The sequence below is a fragment of the Oncorhynchus clarkii genome, chromosome 22 (genome assembly GCF_045791955.1).
Source record: "Oncorhynchus clarkii lewisi isolate Uvic-CL-2024 chromosome 22, UVic_Ocla_1.0, whole genome shotgun sequence".
Taxonomy (NCBI): Eukaryota; Metazoa; Chordata; class Actinopteri; order Salmoniformes; family Salmonidae; genus Oncorhynchus; species Oncorhynchus clarkii.
This window is the reverse complement of record NC_092168.1, coordinates 20,099,248-20,116,252: the sequence shown is the minus strand read 5'-3', so window position 1 is coordinate 20,116,252 and position 17,005 is coordinate 20,099,248. Positions and strand designations below refer to the sequence as shown.

At 43.4% G+C, this 17,005-nt stretch overlaps 2 protein-coding genes across 5 annotated transcripts in view; one reads left to right on the top strand and one right to left on the bottom strand.

The window, feature by feature from the left end:
* Nucleotides 1-7,766, top strand: part of LOC139380540 (lysine (K)-specific demethylase 6A) — a 94,928-nt gene extending 87,162 nt beyond the window's left edge. For all 4 annotated transcript variants that reach the window (XM_071123287.1, XM_071123288.1, XM_071123286.1 and 1 more), the window contains 9 exons: nucleotides 122-174; nucleotides 311-385; nucleotides 667-815; nucleotides 937-1,051; nucleotides 1,356-1,543; nucleotides 4,983-5,124; nucleotides 5,240-5,366; nucleotides 6,098-6,268; nucleotides 7,162-7,766. In XM_071123287.1, coding sequence (XP_070979388.1) covers nucleotides 122-174; nucleotides 311-385; nucleotides 667-815; nucleotides 937-1,051; nucleotides 1,356-1,543; nucleotides 4,983-5,124; nucleotides 5,240-5,366; nucleotides 6,098-6,268; nucleotides 7,162-7,188 — 1,047 coding nt within the window. In that variant the 3' untranslated portion in view covers nucleotides 7,189-7,766. The remainder of the gene's footprint in view (nucleotides 1-121; nucleotides 175-310; nucleotides 386-666; nucleotides 816-936; nucleotides 1,052-1,355; nucleotides 1,544-4,982; nucleotides 5,125-5,239; nucleotides 5,367-6,097; nucleotides 6,269-7,161) is intronic.
* Nucleotides 7,709-14,503, bottom strand: LOC139380543 (divergent protein kinase domain 2B). Its single transcript, XM_071123292.1, has 5 exons — nucleotides 13,996-14,503; nucleotides 12,925-13,189; nucleotides 11,458-11,631; nucleotides 10,665-10,959; nucleotides 7,709-8,940 (listed from the first exon to the last, which is right to left on the bottom strand). The coding sequence occupies exons 1-5, from the start codon at nucleotides 14,226-14,228 to the stop codon at nucleotides 8,546-8,548; spliced, it is 1,362 nt and encodes a 453-aa protein (XP_070979393.1). The 5' UTR covers nucleotides 14,229-14,503; the 3' UTR covers nucleotides 7,709-8,545.
* Between the last annotated feature and the right edge of the window lie 2,502 nt (nucleotides 14,504-17,005).

Genomic DNA, 17,005 nt, shown 5'->3' with positions numbered 1-17,005 from the left:
ATAGTTTTGTCACTTAAAGAGAATATCTTCCCAGCTTAGAATGTTTGTTGCACTCCATTTACTGAACTCACTCAATGAACAGATATGCTCAAAATATACCTATATTAAATGCATTTTCCAGGAGGAGAATGAGAAGAAGAAGGAGCAGGAGGCAGAGGCAGCCAATGCAGAGAGGTAAGATGTCTGTCTCTTTCGGTCTTTCTCTATGTCTGTCTGTCTGTCTGTCTGTCTGTCTGTCTGTCTGTCTGTAGGCATGCATTGTGTGATATCTCTCTGCTCTGTCTAAACTACATCTCCCATGATCCCACAGTGCGACACGGAGGAGGAAAGGGCCCTTCAAACACATCAAGTTTGGCACCAACATCGACCTGTCTGACGAGAGGAAGTAAGTGTTCCACCCAATACTATGTGGTTTTGTTCATGAAACAGATCGCTGATGTTTTGTATTTAATTTGACAATTTTTATATGAACCAGATTATGGCCTGGTCCCAAATCAACCCTTGTCCTTTCACCTATCCAGTCCCTTCAGATTTACAAACACAGAAAGGGTATGGCCTAGGTAGGACTGGGCATTGGTATCATAAAGAGGGTCCCTCAGTTTGGGAGCGGTGTGTGTCTGTGCTGTAGTGTTGACCTCTGACCCTTGCTCTGTGACCTCCTTTCAGGTGGAAGCTGCAGCTGCAGGAGCTCAGTAAGCTGCCAGCATTTGCCAGAGTGGTGTCTGCTGGCAACCTGCTCAGCCACGTAGGACACACCATCCTGGGCATGAACACTGTCCAGCTGTACATGAAGGTCCCTGGGAGCAGGACGCCAGGTTAGACACACACAGCGAGAGCCACACATGCCGCAGAGACACACACACACACACAATGCTGTTTGTTAGTGGTAACTGTCGCGTGTTTTGTTTAACAAGGTATTTGTGTCTTGTCTTCCAGGTCACCAGGAGAACAATAATTTCTGTTCAGTGAACATCAACATTGGACCGGGGGACTGTGAGTGGTTCGCAGTGCCCGAACATTACTGGGGAATCATCAACGACTTCTGTGAAAAGTACGTCAACAAAAATCTCCTACCTCTAACCCAACACAAAGTTGATATCCTACCTCTGTCTCTTTACAGCCAGTGCAGTCTAAGGTTAGAGATGTCTTAACTCAATTTTAACTCAGATTTAAGTGGTATACTTGGTACTAATTAAAGGAAAGGGAATATCTCGACTTTTCATTCATTGCAGATGTAAAAATGTATTTTTGTATTCATGAACTACCCAGAGTATGAGATGGGGTCTTCAGAGAATGAGCGAGTGTCCATGTGCATCCTCTGTTTCTAATGTCGGACGTGTGTGTGTCTCCTGCAGGAACAACATCAACTTCCTGATGGGGTCATGGTGGCCCAACCTGGAGGACCTGTACGAGGCAGATGTCCCCGTCTACCGCTTCATCCAGCGTCCCGGAGACCTGGTGTGGCTCAACACGGGCACCGTCCACTGGGTCCAGGCCATCGGCTGGTGCAACAATATCGCCTGGAACGTAGGACCTCTCACCGGTAAGACCAGGAAGGGACATGGAGAACAAAGGGATATGTTTAATATGGGAATACACGGTTGTTTTATGGGTTTTACGTAGAATTGGTTGGGACATAATTAAAAGATGATGGATGGATGCTGATAGGCGTGGACTGACACATTGAGATCTATGACCGACCGGCTCGATTCGGTCTTATGTAGCAACGTTTTTAATGTTTGTTTTTTTACATTGGATAAAAGTAGAAACTCCAAGCTAGAAAATAATATATCATTCACTATAGTTGAGAAACAATGGGAAAGTCATTCTGCTTTGAAAGTTGATAAACTTGTAACCCCACTTTTGAGAAAAACCTTGAATGTTTTGGTACACCAACTGGAGAGCTCTTCTTTGTCTACACCTATTCAGCATCATTCACACCCTCTTAAGCCTTAGCCCCACTCATCTCTTTAAGGATTCATGTGAGGCCATGTACTGAACAACCAAAGATTTCAAGACTAAAGGCTGGTTTATACTACGATCGACATGTCTGCATACAGTTGTTGCAGTGACATCATAAACATTCTATTGTCATCCAATGTCATTTGGAAAGTAGATTTGGAAAGTATTCAGACCCCTTCCCGTTTCTCACATTTTGTTACATTACAGCCTTATTCTACAATTGATTAAATTACTTTTTTCCTCATCAATCTACACACAATACCCAATAATGACAAAGCAAAAACTGTTTTTTAGAAATGTTTGCAAATTTAAAATACAGATACCTTATTTACATAAGTATTCAGACCCTTTTTTATGAGACTCAAAATTGAGCACAGGTGCATCCTGTTTCCATTGATCATCCTTGATGTTTCAACAAGTTGATTGGATTCCTCCTGTGGTAATTTCAATTGATTGGACATGATTTGGAAAGGCACACACCTGCCTATATAAGATCCCACAGTTGACAGTGCATGTCAGAGAAAAAAAACAAGCCATGAGGTTGAAGGAATTGTCAATAGAGCTCCGAGACAGGATTGTGTCAAGGTACAGATCTGGGGAAGGGTACCAAAAATTTTCTCTAGCATTGAAGGTCCCCAAGAAATCAGTTGACTCCATCATTCTTAAAATGGGAGAAGTTTGGAACCACCAAGACTCTTCCTAGGGCTGGGCGGGAAGCCAAACTGAGCAATCAAGGGAAAAGGGCTTTGGTCAGGGAGGTGACTAAAGCAACCGATGGTCACTCTGACAGCGAGTTTCTCTGCTGCGATGGAGAACGCTCCAGAAGGACAACCATCTCTGCAGCACTCCACCAATCAGGCCTTTATGGTAGAGTGGCCAGACGGAAGCCATTCCTCAGTAAAAAGGCACATGACAGCCCACTTGGAGTTTGCCAAAAGGCACCTAAAGGACTCAGACCATGAGAAACAAGATTCTCTGGTCTGATGAAACCAAGATCAAACTATTTGGCCTGAATGCCAAGCGTCATGTCTGGAGGAAACCTGGCACCATCCCTACGGTGAAGCATGGTGGTGGCAGCATCATGCTGTGGGAATGTTTTTCAGTGGCAGGGACTGGGAGACTAGTCAGGATTGAGGCAAGGATGAGGAGAAAAGTACAGAGAGATCCTTGATGAAACCTGCTCCAGAGCGCTCAGGACCTCAGATTGAGGCAAAGGCTCACCTTCCAACAGGACAACGACCCTAAGCACACAGCCAAGACAACGCAGGGGTGACTTCGGAAACAAGTCTCTGAATGTCCTTGAGTGGCCCAGCCAGAGCCAGGACTTGAACCCGATTGAACATCTCTGGAAAGACCTGAAAATAGCTATGCAGCAGAACCCCCCCCAAATACAGGTGTGCAAAGCTTGTAGCGTCATACCCAAGAAAACCCGAGGCTGTAATCGCTGCCAAAGGGGCTTCAACAAAGTACCGAGTAAAGGACTTGAATACTTATGTAAATGTAATAATTGCAACAACAACAACAAAAACGTTTTGCTTTGTTATTATGGGTTATTGTGTGTAGATTGATTAGGGGGGAAAAACAGTTTAATATTTTTTTAGAATAAGTCTATAACAAAAATTCGGCAACTAAAAGCAACTTTCTAAACAATGTTTTGGTTAGTTTCAAACTTGTTAGCTAGCTGGCTATCTAGTTCAAATACTGACCATATATAGCTGACAACATCTTAACTTGAGCTAATTTGTATGAATTATTACAGGAAAATAAATCCACAACAAGATCATTAATTACAAGTTAATGGTTGAGCTAATTACAGAAAATAGCTTACGGTTGTGAGTGTGACAAAATAAAAGCAAGGTATTCTACCAGAGAATTCTAGAACTTGGACACTGTCTTGTTGGCCTAACATTATATCCTAATTTGACTTTGCAGGTCATGTTGTTCTTCACATTGCCGTCTCTTCTAAACACACACTATATCAAATAAAATCTATGTTTATTTGTCACATGCACAGGATACAGAAGGTGTAAACGGTACAGTGAAATGGTTACTTATATAGTGGAGTCTTTTGTTTAGACATGTAGCTAGCTAAACAATGATCCATAATCCCAACTCATAACGTTACTACCCTGCATGAATCTACAGGTAGCTAAAGCTAACCAAATAGGTTCAATGTTAGCTAGCTAGCAATGCAAATGGCTCTGAGATATGACTAATATTACTACACAGATCAGACACGTAACGTTAGCTAGCGAGCCAGTCAGCAAACGTTAAGCTAGCTAACAGTACGCTTTAACTTGCAATGAAAACTACTTTGGCAAAATTAGAAACGTATAATATCTGAAAATGTAGCTAGACTCTCTTACCCGTATTCATGGATGAACGCTTCTCCCTCTCTGTCATGGATGCCATGGTTGGACTTAGTTTGAAGATGTAATCCAGAGACAGATGTTTTATATCTCCTTAGCTATCATACTCTTCTTCCAATGGGCATTCCACTGATTTCAAAACTCAGTCCTCCAGAAAGTAAAAAGTGGAGAGTGGAGAGCATTGGCAACATTATCACAGTTCTTTGTGATACCTTTCAAAAAAGCCATGTTAGAAAGGATTACCTCCACATACTGAGCAGCTCATGTTATAGACAGAAGCATGTTGCATGGCAGGCCAATCTGAACTCATCTCTCGGCATGTCTAGCCCACCCATGGCCTTTTTCCGTGGCTAAACCAACTAGGCTCGTAATATAACAATTGTATTCATATTTATAGATGCCATACAAGTTTTTTATTAAGGTATATGAAAGTTCACGTGTTCCAGAAGGTATTTCTGCCTCTCCTGTGAGGTAGGGATTCACGACACGTGACTTGTTTCAGGAATCTAGGCGTATGACAGTGTCAACTTGTGGCAATGACATAGTGAAGTTTGAAATGTAATTGTCATTTGATTCTCTTCTTCCTGCTCCTCTTTCCCCTTTATCCCATTTTCTCTCATTCCCTCTCCTTCCATGTCTCCCTCTCTCCAGCATACCAGTATAAGCTGGCGGTAGAGCGATATGAGTGGAATAAGCTGCAAAGCGTCAAGTCCATCGTCCCCATGATACACCTCTCCTGGAACATGGCCAGGAACATCAAAGTGTCCGACAGCAAGCTCTTCCAGATGATCAAGTAAGTCACACATGCGCACACACAAGTCATTCGTTCTCTCTCTCGCTCACAGACTCACTCACTCTCTCACCACACACACAGCTCACCCCTGTACGCGTCTGTCTGTCTCTGCTAGGTACTGTCTGCTGCGGACATTGAAGCAGTGTCAGATGCTGCGGGAGCTGCTGCAGGCGGCAGGCAAGGAGCTGGTGTGGCATGGCAGGACCAGGGACGAGCCCGCACATTATTGCAGCATCTGCGAGGTACACACACTAGGGATGTGACAGAGACAATTTTTCTTCAATTTAAAACTGCAACAATAAAAAAAAATGTGGTTTTCCGTTAGAACGTTTAATTAAAATTCCACGTCAATTCGTATTGTGTGGTATGACCTCTCTGGGGCAATGAAGTTCTACCGCAGTCATACAGTAGGCGCCATCTGGAATCTGCTTCAGGCAGCTGTAATGTTGTCCCGAAAGCAAACTTTAATTCATATTGACTCTAGTGTTCTTTCCATTTGTTATTTTGATTTAACCTTTTATTTAACCAGGCAAGTCAATTAAGAACACATTTTTATTTATAGCGACTATCTGGCAAGGAGCAAAAAGCCTCTTGTATGAGCATTAGCGACTCACAAAAAAAAAGAAACCTAGCCAAGTAATCACATTTCTTCTCCCTACATTCTATTTTCTCTCCGTTACGTGTCTCACTCAATTTCTATCCGACCGCTCCATCTAAACATGCGTGCTGCGCACCCAGACTCCCATTGTTGCATTAGGTAGGCCTATTTGTAAAATGTTTTCCCTTTGTGATGATGATCGGGAGCTGTTAGTGGTAGTTTTGTGATAACTGCACTGTGATTTAAACATTTTTTGGAGAAAAAAAATATTTGGTTAGTGATTTAACATTTCAACCTTTAAACGTTCACATACACACATGTGAACGCGCGCACACCTACCTCCTTTCACAATCTCACCTCTCCCTCCATCTGCAGGTGGAGGTGTTTGACCTGCTGTTTGTAACCAGTGAGAGCAACAGCAGGAAGACATACGTGGTGCACTGTCAGGACTGTGCCCGTAGGGGGAGCTCTAACCTGGACAACTTTGTGGTGCTGGAGCAGTACAAGATGGACGACCTCACACAGGTCTACGACCAGTTCACACTCGTAAGTCAGCAAAGACACTAGTGATTTTATGATGACAAATAGGCTAATGACCACGTCACATAAATAGTTTACACCAGTGTTTCCATTAGCTGGTAATTGCTGACTCTTGGCTCATTAAAATATATAGAAGCAGACAAATAAAAACTGCTGGATAAATTGTCCAGCAGAAAATATCCTGATAAATACATGTCCTAAAATCATATTGGCTATGCATGAAGGTTTGTTCAGGTTGTCTTTCAATCGCATTGTTTCTCTACTCTGCTTCTACTCTACCTGTCTTGAGATCTCACTAGCAAATTTGCAACATTATATCAATTCTGGGTCCGGCCCACAAAGTTTCCCTTGCCATTGAGTCTGACAGGCATGTAGAGGGGAAGTGTTTGGGTATTATGACATTTTTCTACATTAATCTCCCTAAAAGTCCACTAAGGAGGAGTATTTAATGTTGCTTCTCTCTAATACCTGGTCGAATGGTGTGCTTAGAAATGCTGAAACAGTGCAAATCAAACTAGCTAACTAGCTACTGTACCAAGGATGGAGGCATAAACAAGTGGAAAAATAAATGGACATAAACACCATATTGACAAGCCAGAGGGACCGAGGAAGATGTGCATTGTGCAAGGAGCCAACATTCACTTAGGCTATCATTCCTCCTTGCATAATTACTGCAGTCACTGCCATATGGTATCATTGAAGAGAAGACTCACTCTTAAAATGTGATAGTATTGAAAGTAGTAAGTCTACACACTCGTGAGTCAGAATTCACATTAATTCAAGTAAGAGTATATGATCATGCACACTTTGTAAAAGTGTACTAGTTCACTAGTAAGACTTTAGGAGTTTAACTGTTTACATAGCCAAAATGAATCTCGTCCCTCTCTCTCCCTCCACAGGCCGCTCCTCTGCCTTCCTCCTCTTGACGGTAACATTCTGTTGTTCTGAGGACAATAAGAATCCTCCCTGGACTCCCGAAACCTACCAGAATACCCTTTTCTGATATTCAGGAAGTAAGCCAGCAGTCCTCCACTGCTCTCTGTAGCTATCCCACAAGGCAGCTGTGTGAAAAGCTGTGTGTCTATGCAACCTGCCCATAGCAGAGGTGTCCTCCCCCTAGAGGACTGGAGGGGGAGGGCATTGCTCCTGCCAGCTACTGCCACCAGACTGTTCCAATGCTGCCTGGCTCAGCTGTAACTTCTTTAGAAAAACACACAAAAATGGACAAAAAATAGTGACTGGCGACTTTTTGTATATATTATGTTATAACTGGCAACAACGTCACACAGACTACTGACTTGCAGAATTGTTCCTTTTTTAATTCTGTTTGTGGGCTGATATACACCTTCTCTAAGTTTGTTTCCCTTGAGATGAGTCCTAGCATAGCTGGTCTTTTGTATGTTAGATAGATACTACTTTGGGCAAGAAAATAATAAGAAAACAACATTTTGTAATGTGAAGAGTTAGATTTATTTTTTTTTACAGCTTTTATTATTATTTTGGAACCATAATAATGTTTTGGTTCTGTAGGTAAAGAAAGGAATAAAATGAGAGATAAAAACAGCCAAGTCACCAAGAGAAATGAGTTGCACATAGACTTTTAAGGAATAAACTTTAATTTGTGATTTTCATTTTATTTCTAATCTTGTTGTAAATTTACCTTATTTATAAAATGCATATTTATTGCTTGAAAATCTTTGTTGGAATGCTGTCATTTTTTTCTTCAGAGTTCCTGCCATTAAATTTGAAGGAGTCATGTCATTTTATACACGGCCCCTCCTGTTTTCTAAATGAATAAAATTGCTTTAGCAAAGCATTGTGCAGAGACCCTCCTTGACATGCTTTTATTGTTTGAAAGATGTTTTATGCGTCATTTAACAGAAGTTCTTTATTTACATGTAGAACTTCTCATGTTTCTTCTTTACATGTTCATCTCTCCTATGATGCACAGAGCTGCTGTGACCGGTTCACTACCTGAAAGTAGCTGAGGTCTAAAGCAGGTAAGCAGCAGGCAAGCACTACAAGCTGCTAAGTACTACAGACTTCACATACACTGCCCGTGCAGAACCACCACCCCCTTTGTGTGCGTAGTCAATTCAGCTCAGTGCATAGTCATTCCAGCACACAACACTCCACAGAGTCCCTTTGTCAGTCTAATATCAAAGCTCTGCAGTCCCACCAACTGTCTGGATCACAGTTCATATGTGCACTCTGGGCACCTGTGGACTTAACATTGTCTATGGCTGTAGCAGGGTAGTATGGGTATTGTAATCCTGTCAGCTCTCAGTAGTCTTGGTTGTATCTGCACTCTGGGTACCTGTAGGTGTAGCGTGGGTTGCAGGGCCTCATGGGTTTTAGCAGGTCCATCAGAGATCCTACTGCTGCCATGATCCTCCAGTCAGGCTGGCTAGGGTCTGCACAAACACCCAGCAACAGGGGCACGTCTCTTGCCAACCTCCCCGCCTCTGCCTCACCCTCCATGGGTAGCCTGGTTGGCTGGGCCCCCCTCTCTGTGAGCAGCAGTCTGGGCAGGAGTGCTGTGCAGAGCAGAGTGAGGCTCTGGGTAGGGCGGACAGAGCTGCAGGGAGGAGAGCGATGGCAGGGGGATGCACCCTGACCCAGGCAGGAGAAGATGTCCCCGCCAGAGCCTGTTTGGGAGGGAGGGTCTGGGGGGAACCCTGGAAGAGAGAGGGTAAGTGTGACTTTATCCAAATGCTTTGACCCTTACTAAAAACACTGGATAAGTGTAAGTGATATCAAATGTTATTAGTCACATGCAGATGTAGACTAAAGCCTTGTTCACACTGCAGGACTTAATGCTCAAATAACTTTTGTTTTTCAAACCTGTCGGTTCAGACTGCAGGATGAAGAACAAATTATATCAGATATGCCAAAAATTGGATTTGAGTCTCTTCAAACTGCCAATATGAACATGGCTTAACAGTGAAATGTTAACCTATGGGACCTTTTCCAACAACGCAGAGTTAAAGAAGGTGCAAAATAAAATGTTTTAGATGAGGAGAGTGTCGGAGTGCAGCTCAATATTAGGAAAGTGTTCCTAATGTTTGTTATACTCTGTGTATATGTTTTAATACATATACTGTATAATTTCTCTGCATCCATTTCCAGTGTGTAATATCAACAAACAAGGTTTGCCACTGAGTCCTCTTTTACTGCTGAGATGACAGTCGTTATAGGGATACATTTCCCTAGTCTGTGTGTGGGCCTATTGCCCACGTTATTCCAACCCAATCTTTTATATGATGCCACAGCAAGGATCCTGACCAACACAAAGATAACTGACATCATTAAATGTCCCCACTGAGCTTCTGTATATCTGATACAGTGGAATATATTGTCTTTGTTTCATAAAGAAAGGAACTTCACTACTCTCATTATCAGGGAGCTTTTTTGTCTGTTGTAGGTAATTACAATTCTGTTACAGCACACAGCATCTCAGTAGAAGAGCTAAAAGAGACCATTGTCTCCGATTACTAGCACACAAAAGAAACCTGGGTTGTGTTCAATAGGGAGAAAATGTTTTGAAACGGAGGTTCTACCTAAACTTGTACGATAAGAGCACTGTTGTTTGTGACCCCAATATAATGATTTGCAGAACAGGGAAAAAAAGGAAGTGTGTTAATTGACCGTTTCTAAAAAGAGGAACAGGGTAAAAAATATCCTTCCTGTATCAGCTACATCTGGCTGGTAATGATTAAAAGACTGAACATTGATAGTACAGTGATGTTTCTGGAAAACTCCCTCTGCTTGTGTGTTGGCTAACCCCCCCCCCCCCTTTACGCTACTGTTACTCTCAGTTCATCATATATGCATAGTCACTTTAACAATATCTACATGTACATACTACCTCAATCAGCCTGACTAACCGGTGTCTGTATGTAGCCTCGCTACTTTTATAGCCTCGCTACTGTTTTTCACTGTTGTTTATTTCTTTAGTTACCTATTGTTCACCTAATACCTTTTTGCACTATTGGTTAGAGCCTGTAAGTAAGCATTTCACTGTAAGGTCTACCTGTTGTATTTGGCACACGTGACAAATAAACTTTGATTTGATTTGTTTCTCTGCAGTGGATCAGACAGACATGCTTGTGTAAGCCACACAATAAGCTCATAACAATAGATACTTTTAAGGAATATTCAAATGAATATTTATTCTGATCACATCTGACTATTTCGGACTCTCCCAGCTATGAACATATACTGTATTTTCACTGTTATGGATGAGGTGAGCCCAACCCCATGTAAAAGAGCTTTGAGTTCTTTGGGAAAGTGAAACCCCTTGTCGTCGTCATCAACACAATCCTCATCATCCACATCCATATTTTCGGAGTCCCCCTATCCTCTGATAACGACAGAGCCAGTACCCATTTGTTCCACTCACCCTGCTCCAGGTCAATGACCCCTATGCTGCTGGCATCTGTGATGAACACTCGCTGGTCATCCAGCAGGCCGAACATATCCTCCTCTAGCCTGGTGTAGTAGAGCAGGAAACCCAGACTGTTGTGGCCCAGGCCCTGGGTGATCTGGAGTAGCTGGTAGGCCACATCCACCCTCTGGATGAACTCCCTGGAGGAACCATAAAGGCCCCACAGAGGCCTGGAGCTTGCCCACACCATCAGCCTGCCACACGAGCCCTGGTAGCGGGGGAATGGCCAGCCCTCGGTGCCTGGGAACATCTGGTGATGAGGAGGGGAACATGGTGAGCAAACCGAGGGCTGGGTTGTTTGTTTTGGTTACACCTACAGGGGGAACTGTTCCTTCTGTTCTCGGACACAGTCATCTGAGGTCTTTGCTGCTTTTATTGTGTATCAGAATCTCCATGGTCTGTGTATTTATAGGATACCAATAGCTATAACCTTTCTATTGTCAGTATTGTTCAAGTAAAGCTATATACAGTAACTTGTGAACCAACAACCTTGATTACATCAGTCATCCAAATCCGTCCAAAGCCATTACAGAACGATGTCCACAAGTTTCCTGGTTTTGCACTTAGAATGCTAGAGTGAACTTATGCCTGCACTCAAGGGCTGGTTTCCTGGAAACAGATTATTCCTAGTTCTTGCAAAAATAAACACTTTCAATGGAGAATCTACATTTTACCATGCTTTTTAGTCCTAGGATTTATCTGTGTCAGGGAAACTGGCTGTGAGTATCTATGTATGTCTCTGGACCACCTGCAGTATGAGAGGCTGTTGATTGACAGCTAGCGTGTAGAGCAGCCGTAGTTTGTCTCTCTCTGAGAAGTGCTTCATCTGAACACTGCCCACGTCCACCACCTCAGCATAGCGGCGCACAACGCGGTCCAGCAGTCTCTGGGAGGGACAGCGCAGCAGGGGAGGTGCCAAACCCTGGATGGGGTACAGCCAAGGTTTCAGGAGGGTGCCACGTTACCGAATATTGAAGTTTACTCACCTGTTTGCACATCTGTACCCATCCATACCTCTACCTGTTAACATCTATTCACACCCCTACCAGTCCCTAAGTCATTTACAGTATACACTACATGACCAAAAGTATGTGGACATTTGCTTGTCGAACATCTCATTCCAAAATAATGGGCATTAATATGGATTTGGTCCCCCCCTTTGCTGCTATAACAGCCTCAACTCTTCTTGGAAGGCTTTCCACTAAATGTTAGAACATTGCTGCGGGGACGTGCTTCCATTCAGCCACAAGAGCATTAGAGAGGTTGGGCACTGATGTTGGGCAGGCTCGCAGTCGGCATTCCAATTCATCCCAAAGGTGTTCGATGGGGTTGAGGTCAGGGCTCTGTGCAGGCCAGTCAAGTTCTTCCACACTGAACTCGACAAACCATTTCTGTATGGGCCTTGCTTTGTGCACGGGGGCATTGTCATGCTAATACAGGAAAGGGCCTTCTCCAAACTGCTGCCATAAATTTGGAAGCACAGAATCGTCTAGAATGTCATTGTATGCTGTGCGTTAATATTTCCTTTCACTGGAACTAAGGGGCCTAGCCCGAACCATGAAAAACAGCCCCAGACCATTATTCCTCCTCCACCAAACTTTACAGTCAGCACTAGACATTGGGTCAGGTAGCGTTCTCCTGGCATCGGCCAAACCCGGATTCATCCGTCACACTGCCAGATTGTGAGGTGTGATTCATCACTCCAGAGACCGCGTTTCCACTGAGTCCAATGGCTTTACACCACTCCAGCCAACGCTTGGTATTACGCATGAGGATCTTAGGCTTGTGTGCGGCTGCTTGGCCTTGGAAACCCATTTCATGCTCCCGACTAAAAGTTATTGTGCTGATGTTGAGGCAGTTTGGAACTCAAGGACAGCACGGTCCCGTTCTGTGAGCTTGTGTGGCCTACCGCTTCGCGGCTGAGCCATTGTTGCTCGTAGACGATCCACATCACAATAACAGCACTTAGTTGAAATTTGACAAACGGACTTGTTGGACAGGTGGCATCCTATGATGGTTCCACGTTGAAAGTCACGGAGCTCTTCAGAAAGCCATTCTACTGCCAATGTTTGTCTATGGAGATAGCATGGCGGTGTGCTCGATTTTATACACCTGTCACCAAAAATAGCCAAATCCACTAATTTGAAGGGGTGTCCACATACTTTTGTATATATAGTGTACATATCTCTATTTATATTGCTCTACCTATGCGTACCTTCACAATATGGGGCAGCAAAAGATGTGATTGGTTCAAGCTCTGGAATCTGGGTGTGACCCTGAGGACGGCCTCGATGCTGCAGGGACCCTGCCGTCCCACCGAGCGACAGATTGAACGGTCGGAGGACGAATGCAGACGGGGGGAGGAGAGGAACGACAAGACCACAGGACGCCAGCTTAATGAATCATCTGTAAGGTTCCCCGGGAAACTCTGCTTCTCAGCCAATGGGAGTGTGGTATCCGGGGACATCCACCAATCAAACCTGGGGCGGGGAGATGAGGGGGTGATTCAAGCTGCGGTGGGGAAGCTACTCAAGACAATTGAGATGCACCCAAAGTATACTTTGAAATACTGTATGTTAGAGGAAAAGCAGTGTGTAGAATGTAACCAAACCTTGAGTTGGCCACTTGAACAGTTGCCGATATGGTGGCTTGTCATAAGAATAAGGTAAAAATCATAATCAGAAAACAAATGTATTACCCTGATATTTTCTATGTTCGTCTTGTTAGTCTATGTTAGTCTTGGATCACAGTTGAGGCTCAGTTGATCTTTCCTGGCCATTGCACGGCATCCGTTGGAAACAATGGAAGTTAAACCATTTTCTCTGGCAGATGGCAGAAGTTTGACAGGTGACTTGGGACATTGCGTGCTGTGTGTTTTGGGTGTATCAACATTAACTACTGTATGTGGAAAATGTTTTGTCATAATATTCCTTACGAAGTTACACTCAGGGACTCTTGCCACACATTACTGTAACATTGAAGTGTATTAGGAATATACAGTACTACGTGCACAGGAAATATGTTTGTGTGTGATTTCCCCCAGAATCATAACCACCGGTGTTGATTGACAACCATTCAGCTGGGACAGCAGGTCACAGACTATTACAGATGTCTATGTCATAACACCGTCAATTCACTAAGACTGTGACATTCATACATGCAATCCCTTGTGTTCTGAGCTCACTGTAAAGGGACTTACAAGTATTTAATAGTTGAGAGGCGAGAGCAAAATCAGCACTATTGTACCCAGCTATTGATTCTTAGTAAGACAGACAGACATACCTACCTTATCTGGTCCTTCAAGAGCTTCTTGCAGATGGACGTCCCCACGCAGGCATTACACTTGTCCAGCCCCAGGAAGGCTCTCTGCAGGCTGAGGGCTTTCTGCTGGGGAGCAGGGGGAGTACCAGCAGCCTCCACTACTGTTGGAGCCCAACACACACATAGCAGCCAACTCAACACACACACTGTCAACCTCACAAAACCCACGGCCCTCGGATCACATCGCTTTAGGGGCATGATGGGATGAATAGAGAGAAGGACCACGCGCTGCACGCACACCCTCACGTATCACAAATACGTTCACACAGGCATAGACATACTGACACACACTCACACTGATACGTTCTCAGACAGAAACTTAATAAAAACAACTCAGTTTTGGCCTCGTCAGTCTTTTCTTTCTCTCTCCTTGCTCTCTCTCTGTCTCGATCTATGTCCCTCTCTTTTTCTCTCTTTCTTTCTCTCCGACCCACCCTGAATAGCAGCACCTCAACAGGAAACACATGGAGGATGCAGATAGCCCTGTTGCCGTGGATGCGCTTCCTCCAACCTTGGCCACAACCCTGAGCTAGCCTGTAACACGTGACCCCTAACCCCACCCATACCACTCTTACCTCCATAATGTTGGCAGTCCAAACCTGACACCCGGAGGCCTTGTAGCCTCACTCACCTAAGTGGGTGAGATGCCCTGAGTGTTAACAATGACCAAGATAGTACAAGCAGATCTGGGACCAGCCTAGAAATCCAGTGGTCCAGAGGCTTCTACTGCATAGCGCTCACAGAGGTGAACCATTACAATTCCTTATTATGCATGGCCGACAGTCCTATCTGTTTTACACAATCTATTTATATCTAAAAATTCTATAGTGTTGCAGCCCAGGTTCACTTAGGTCCACGTTGTTGTATTGCTGTACTTGTAGATATTGGATATTAAAATGAACCTTTAGTTAAGTATGAACATCCTGGGCTTAGTTGTAGCCTGCAGAACCAATGCATAACCAGAAGGTGTCACTCTAGCTAAGCTTAAAAGAGGTCGCCCAATGGTGAGTCTGATGTGGTGACACCCACCCACAGACACACCCACCACCCATTCAAGAAAGCACAGATCCTTAGTTCAAAGCAGTTATTAAATGCTGAAGGTGTATTCCAAGTGTGTTACTCACAAAGTGACTCAGCTGGTGTGCGTTCCATTCCACTTTGTTTTAAATCTTATATCCCGTGAGTCACACACACTTCGGCACATAACACACATGTCAATGTTTTGGGAGAGGAAATGGGATATACAGGGGGGTAGCATTATATTTCTGAGCTCAAGTACAGATGTAAGATCTTCATTTGATCAGTCCCTTGTTGCTGAAATTTTTGTTGTGCAGCAGAAAATGCAATCTTGTAGTGTATTCAAGGATTTAAAAAACTTGTAATTTCCAGAGTTGATTTGCCGATACAAAAAAAAAAATGGATAAACCCCTACAAAAAATGCCCATTAATTATAATCCACATGTCCTGTTGCTGCAGGATTACTTTCCTGCTGTAGTAAAGTGGCTCAAATTAAGATCCCAAATCTCTATTTACACCAGCCCAGATGGAACCACAGTAATTAGTGGAAGTGATGATTTGGTGAAAAATGTGACGGACAAGGTTTGTTGGGTTAGAAGCATGCTCATTGGATTGATGGAGAGAGAGCAAGAATTGGTGTCATGTAGGATATTCTGTTTCTCAACCAGAATAAGCTAATAAGTGTATATTATATATATTATGTATATTATAAAGTACTTCATATAACGCTTCAGGCAATGCAGAGGCTGTATCTTTGGTTGATGATCAGCAGTCTTTATCACTTCTGCTATGCACCATCAGGACCACCACAGTGCACACAGATTTTTTTTAAATAATGTATTTAACTAGGCAAGTCAGTTAAGAACAAATTCTTATAAACAATGACAACTTACCCCGGCCGATTGTGTACCGCCCTATGGGACTCCCAATCACAGCTGGTTGTGATACAGCCTGGAATCAAAACAGGGTGTCTGTAGTGACACCTCAAGCACTGAGATGCAGTGCCTTAGACCGCTGCGCCACTCGGGAGTTTGGACACACCTACTCATTCAAGGGTTTTTCTTTATTTGTACTATTTTCTACATTGTAGAATAATAGTGAAGACATCAAAACTAGGAAATAACACATTGAATAATGTAGTAACAACAAAAGTGTTAAAGTAGCCACCCTTTGCCTTGATGACAGCTTTGCACACTCTTGGAATTCTCTCAACCAGCTTCATGAGGTAGTCACCTGGAATGCAATTCGATTAACAGGTTTGCCTTCTTAAAAGTTAATTTGTGGATTTTCCTTCCTTCTTTATGTGTTTGACCTAATCAGTTGTGCTATGACAAGGTGGATATACAGAAGATAGCCCTATTAGGTAAAAGACCAAGTCCATATTATGGCAAGAAAAGCTCCAATAAGCAAAGAAAAACGACAGTCGGTCATTACTTTAAGACATGAAGGTCAGTCAATCCGGAAAATGTCAAGAACTTTAAAAAGTTTCTTCATGTGCAGTCGCAAAAACCATCAAGCGCTATGATGAAACCGGCTCTCATGAGGACCGCCACAGGAAAGGAAGACACAGAGTTACCTCTGCTGCAGAGGAAAGATTCATTAGAGTTAACTGCACCTCAGATTGCTGCCCAAATAAATGTTTCACAGAGTTCAAGTAACAGACACATCTCAACATCAACTGTTCAGAGGACACTGTGAATCAGGCCTTCATGGTCAAATTGCTGCAAAGAAACCACTTGCTTGGGCCAAGAAAAGTGAACAATGGAAGTTAGACCAGTGGAAATCTGTCCTTTGGTCTGGTGAGTCCAAATTTGAGATGTTTGGTTCCATCCGCTGTGTCTTTGTGAGATGTTTGAGAGAATGTCAAGAGTGTGCAAGGCTGTCATCAAGGCAACCGGTGGCTTCTTTGAATAATATAAAATCTAAAATATGGTTTGAATTGTTAACACTTTTTTGGT

Excerpts from the sequence above, each read along its gene's own strand:
- LOC139380543 (XM_071123292.1), bottom strand. The coding sequence starts at position 14,228 with ATGCCCCTAAAGCGATGTGATCCGAGGGCCGTGGGTTTTGTGAGGTTG. Across the intron at positions 11,632-12,924 it reads TGCTGCCCCATATTGTGAAG|GGTTTGGCACCTCCCCTGCT; the intron begins GTACGCATAGGT and ends TACCCCATCCAG. Across the intron at positions 8,941-10,664 it reads GGTCATTGACCTGGAGCAGG|GGTTCCCCCCAGACCCTCCC; the intron begins GTGAGTGGAACA and ends TCTCTCTTCCAG.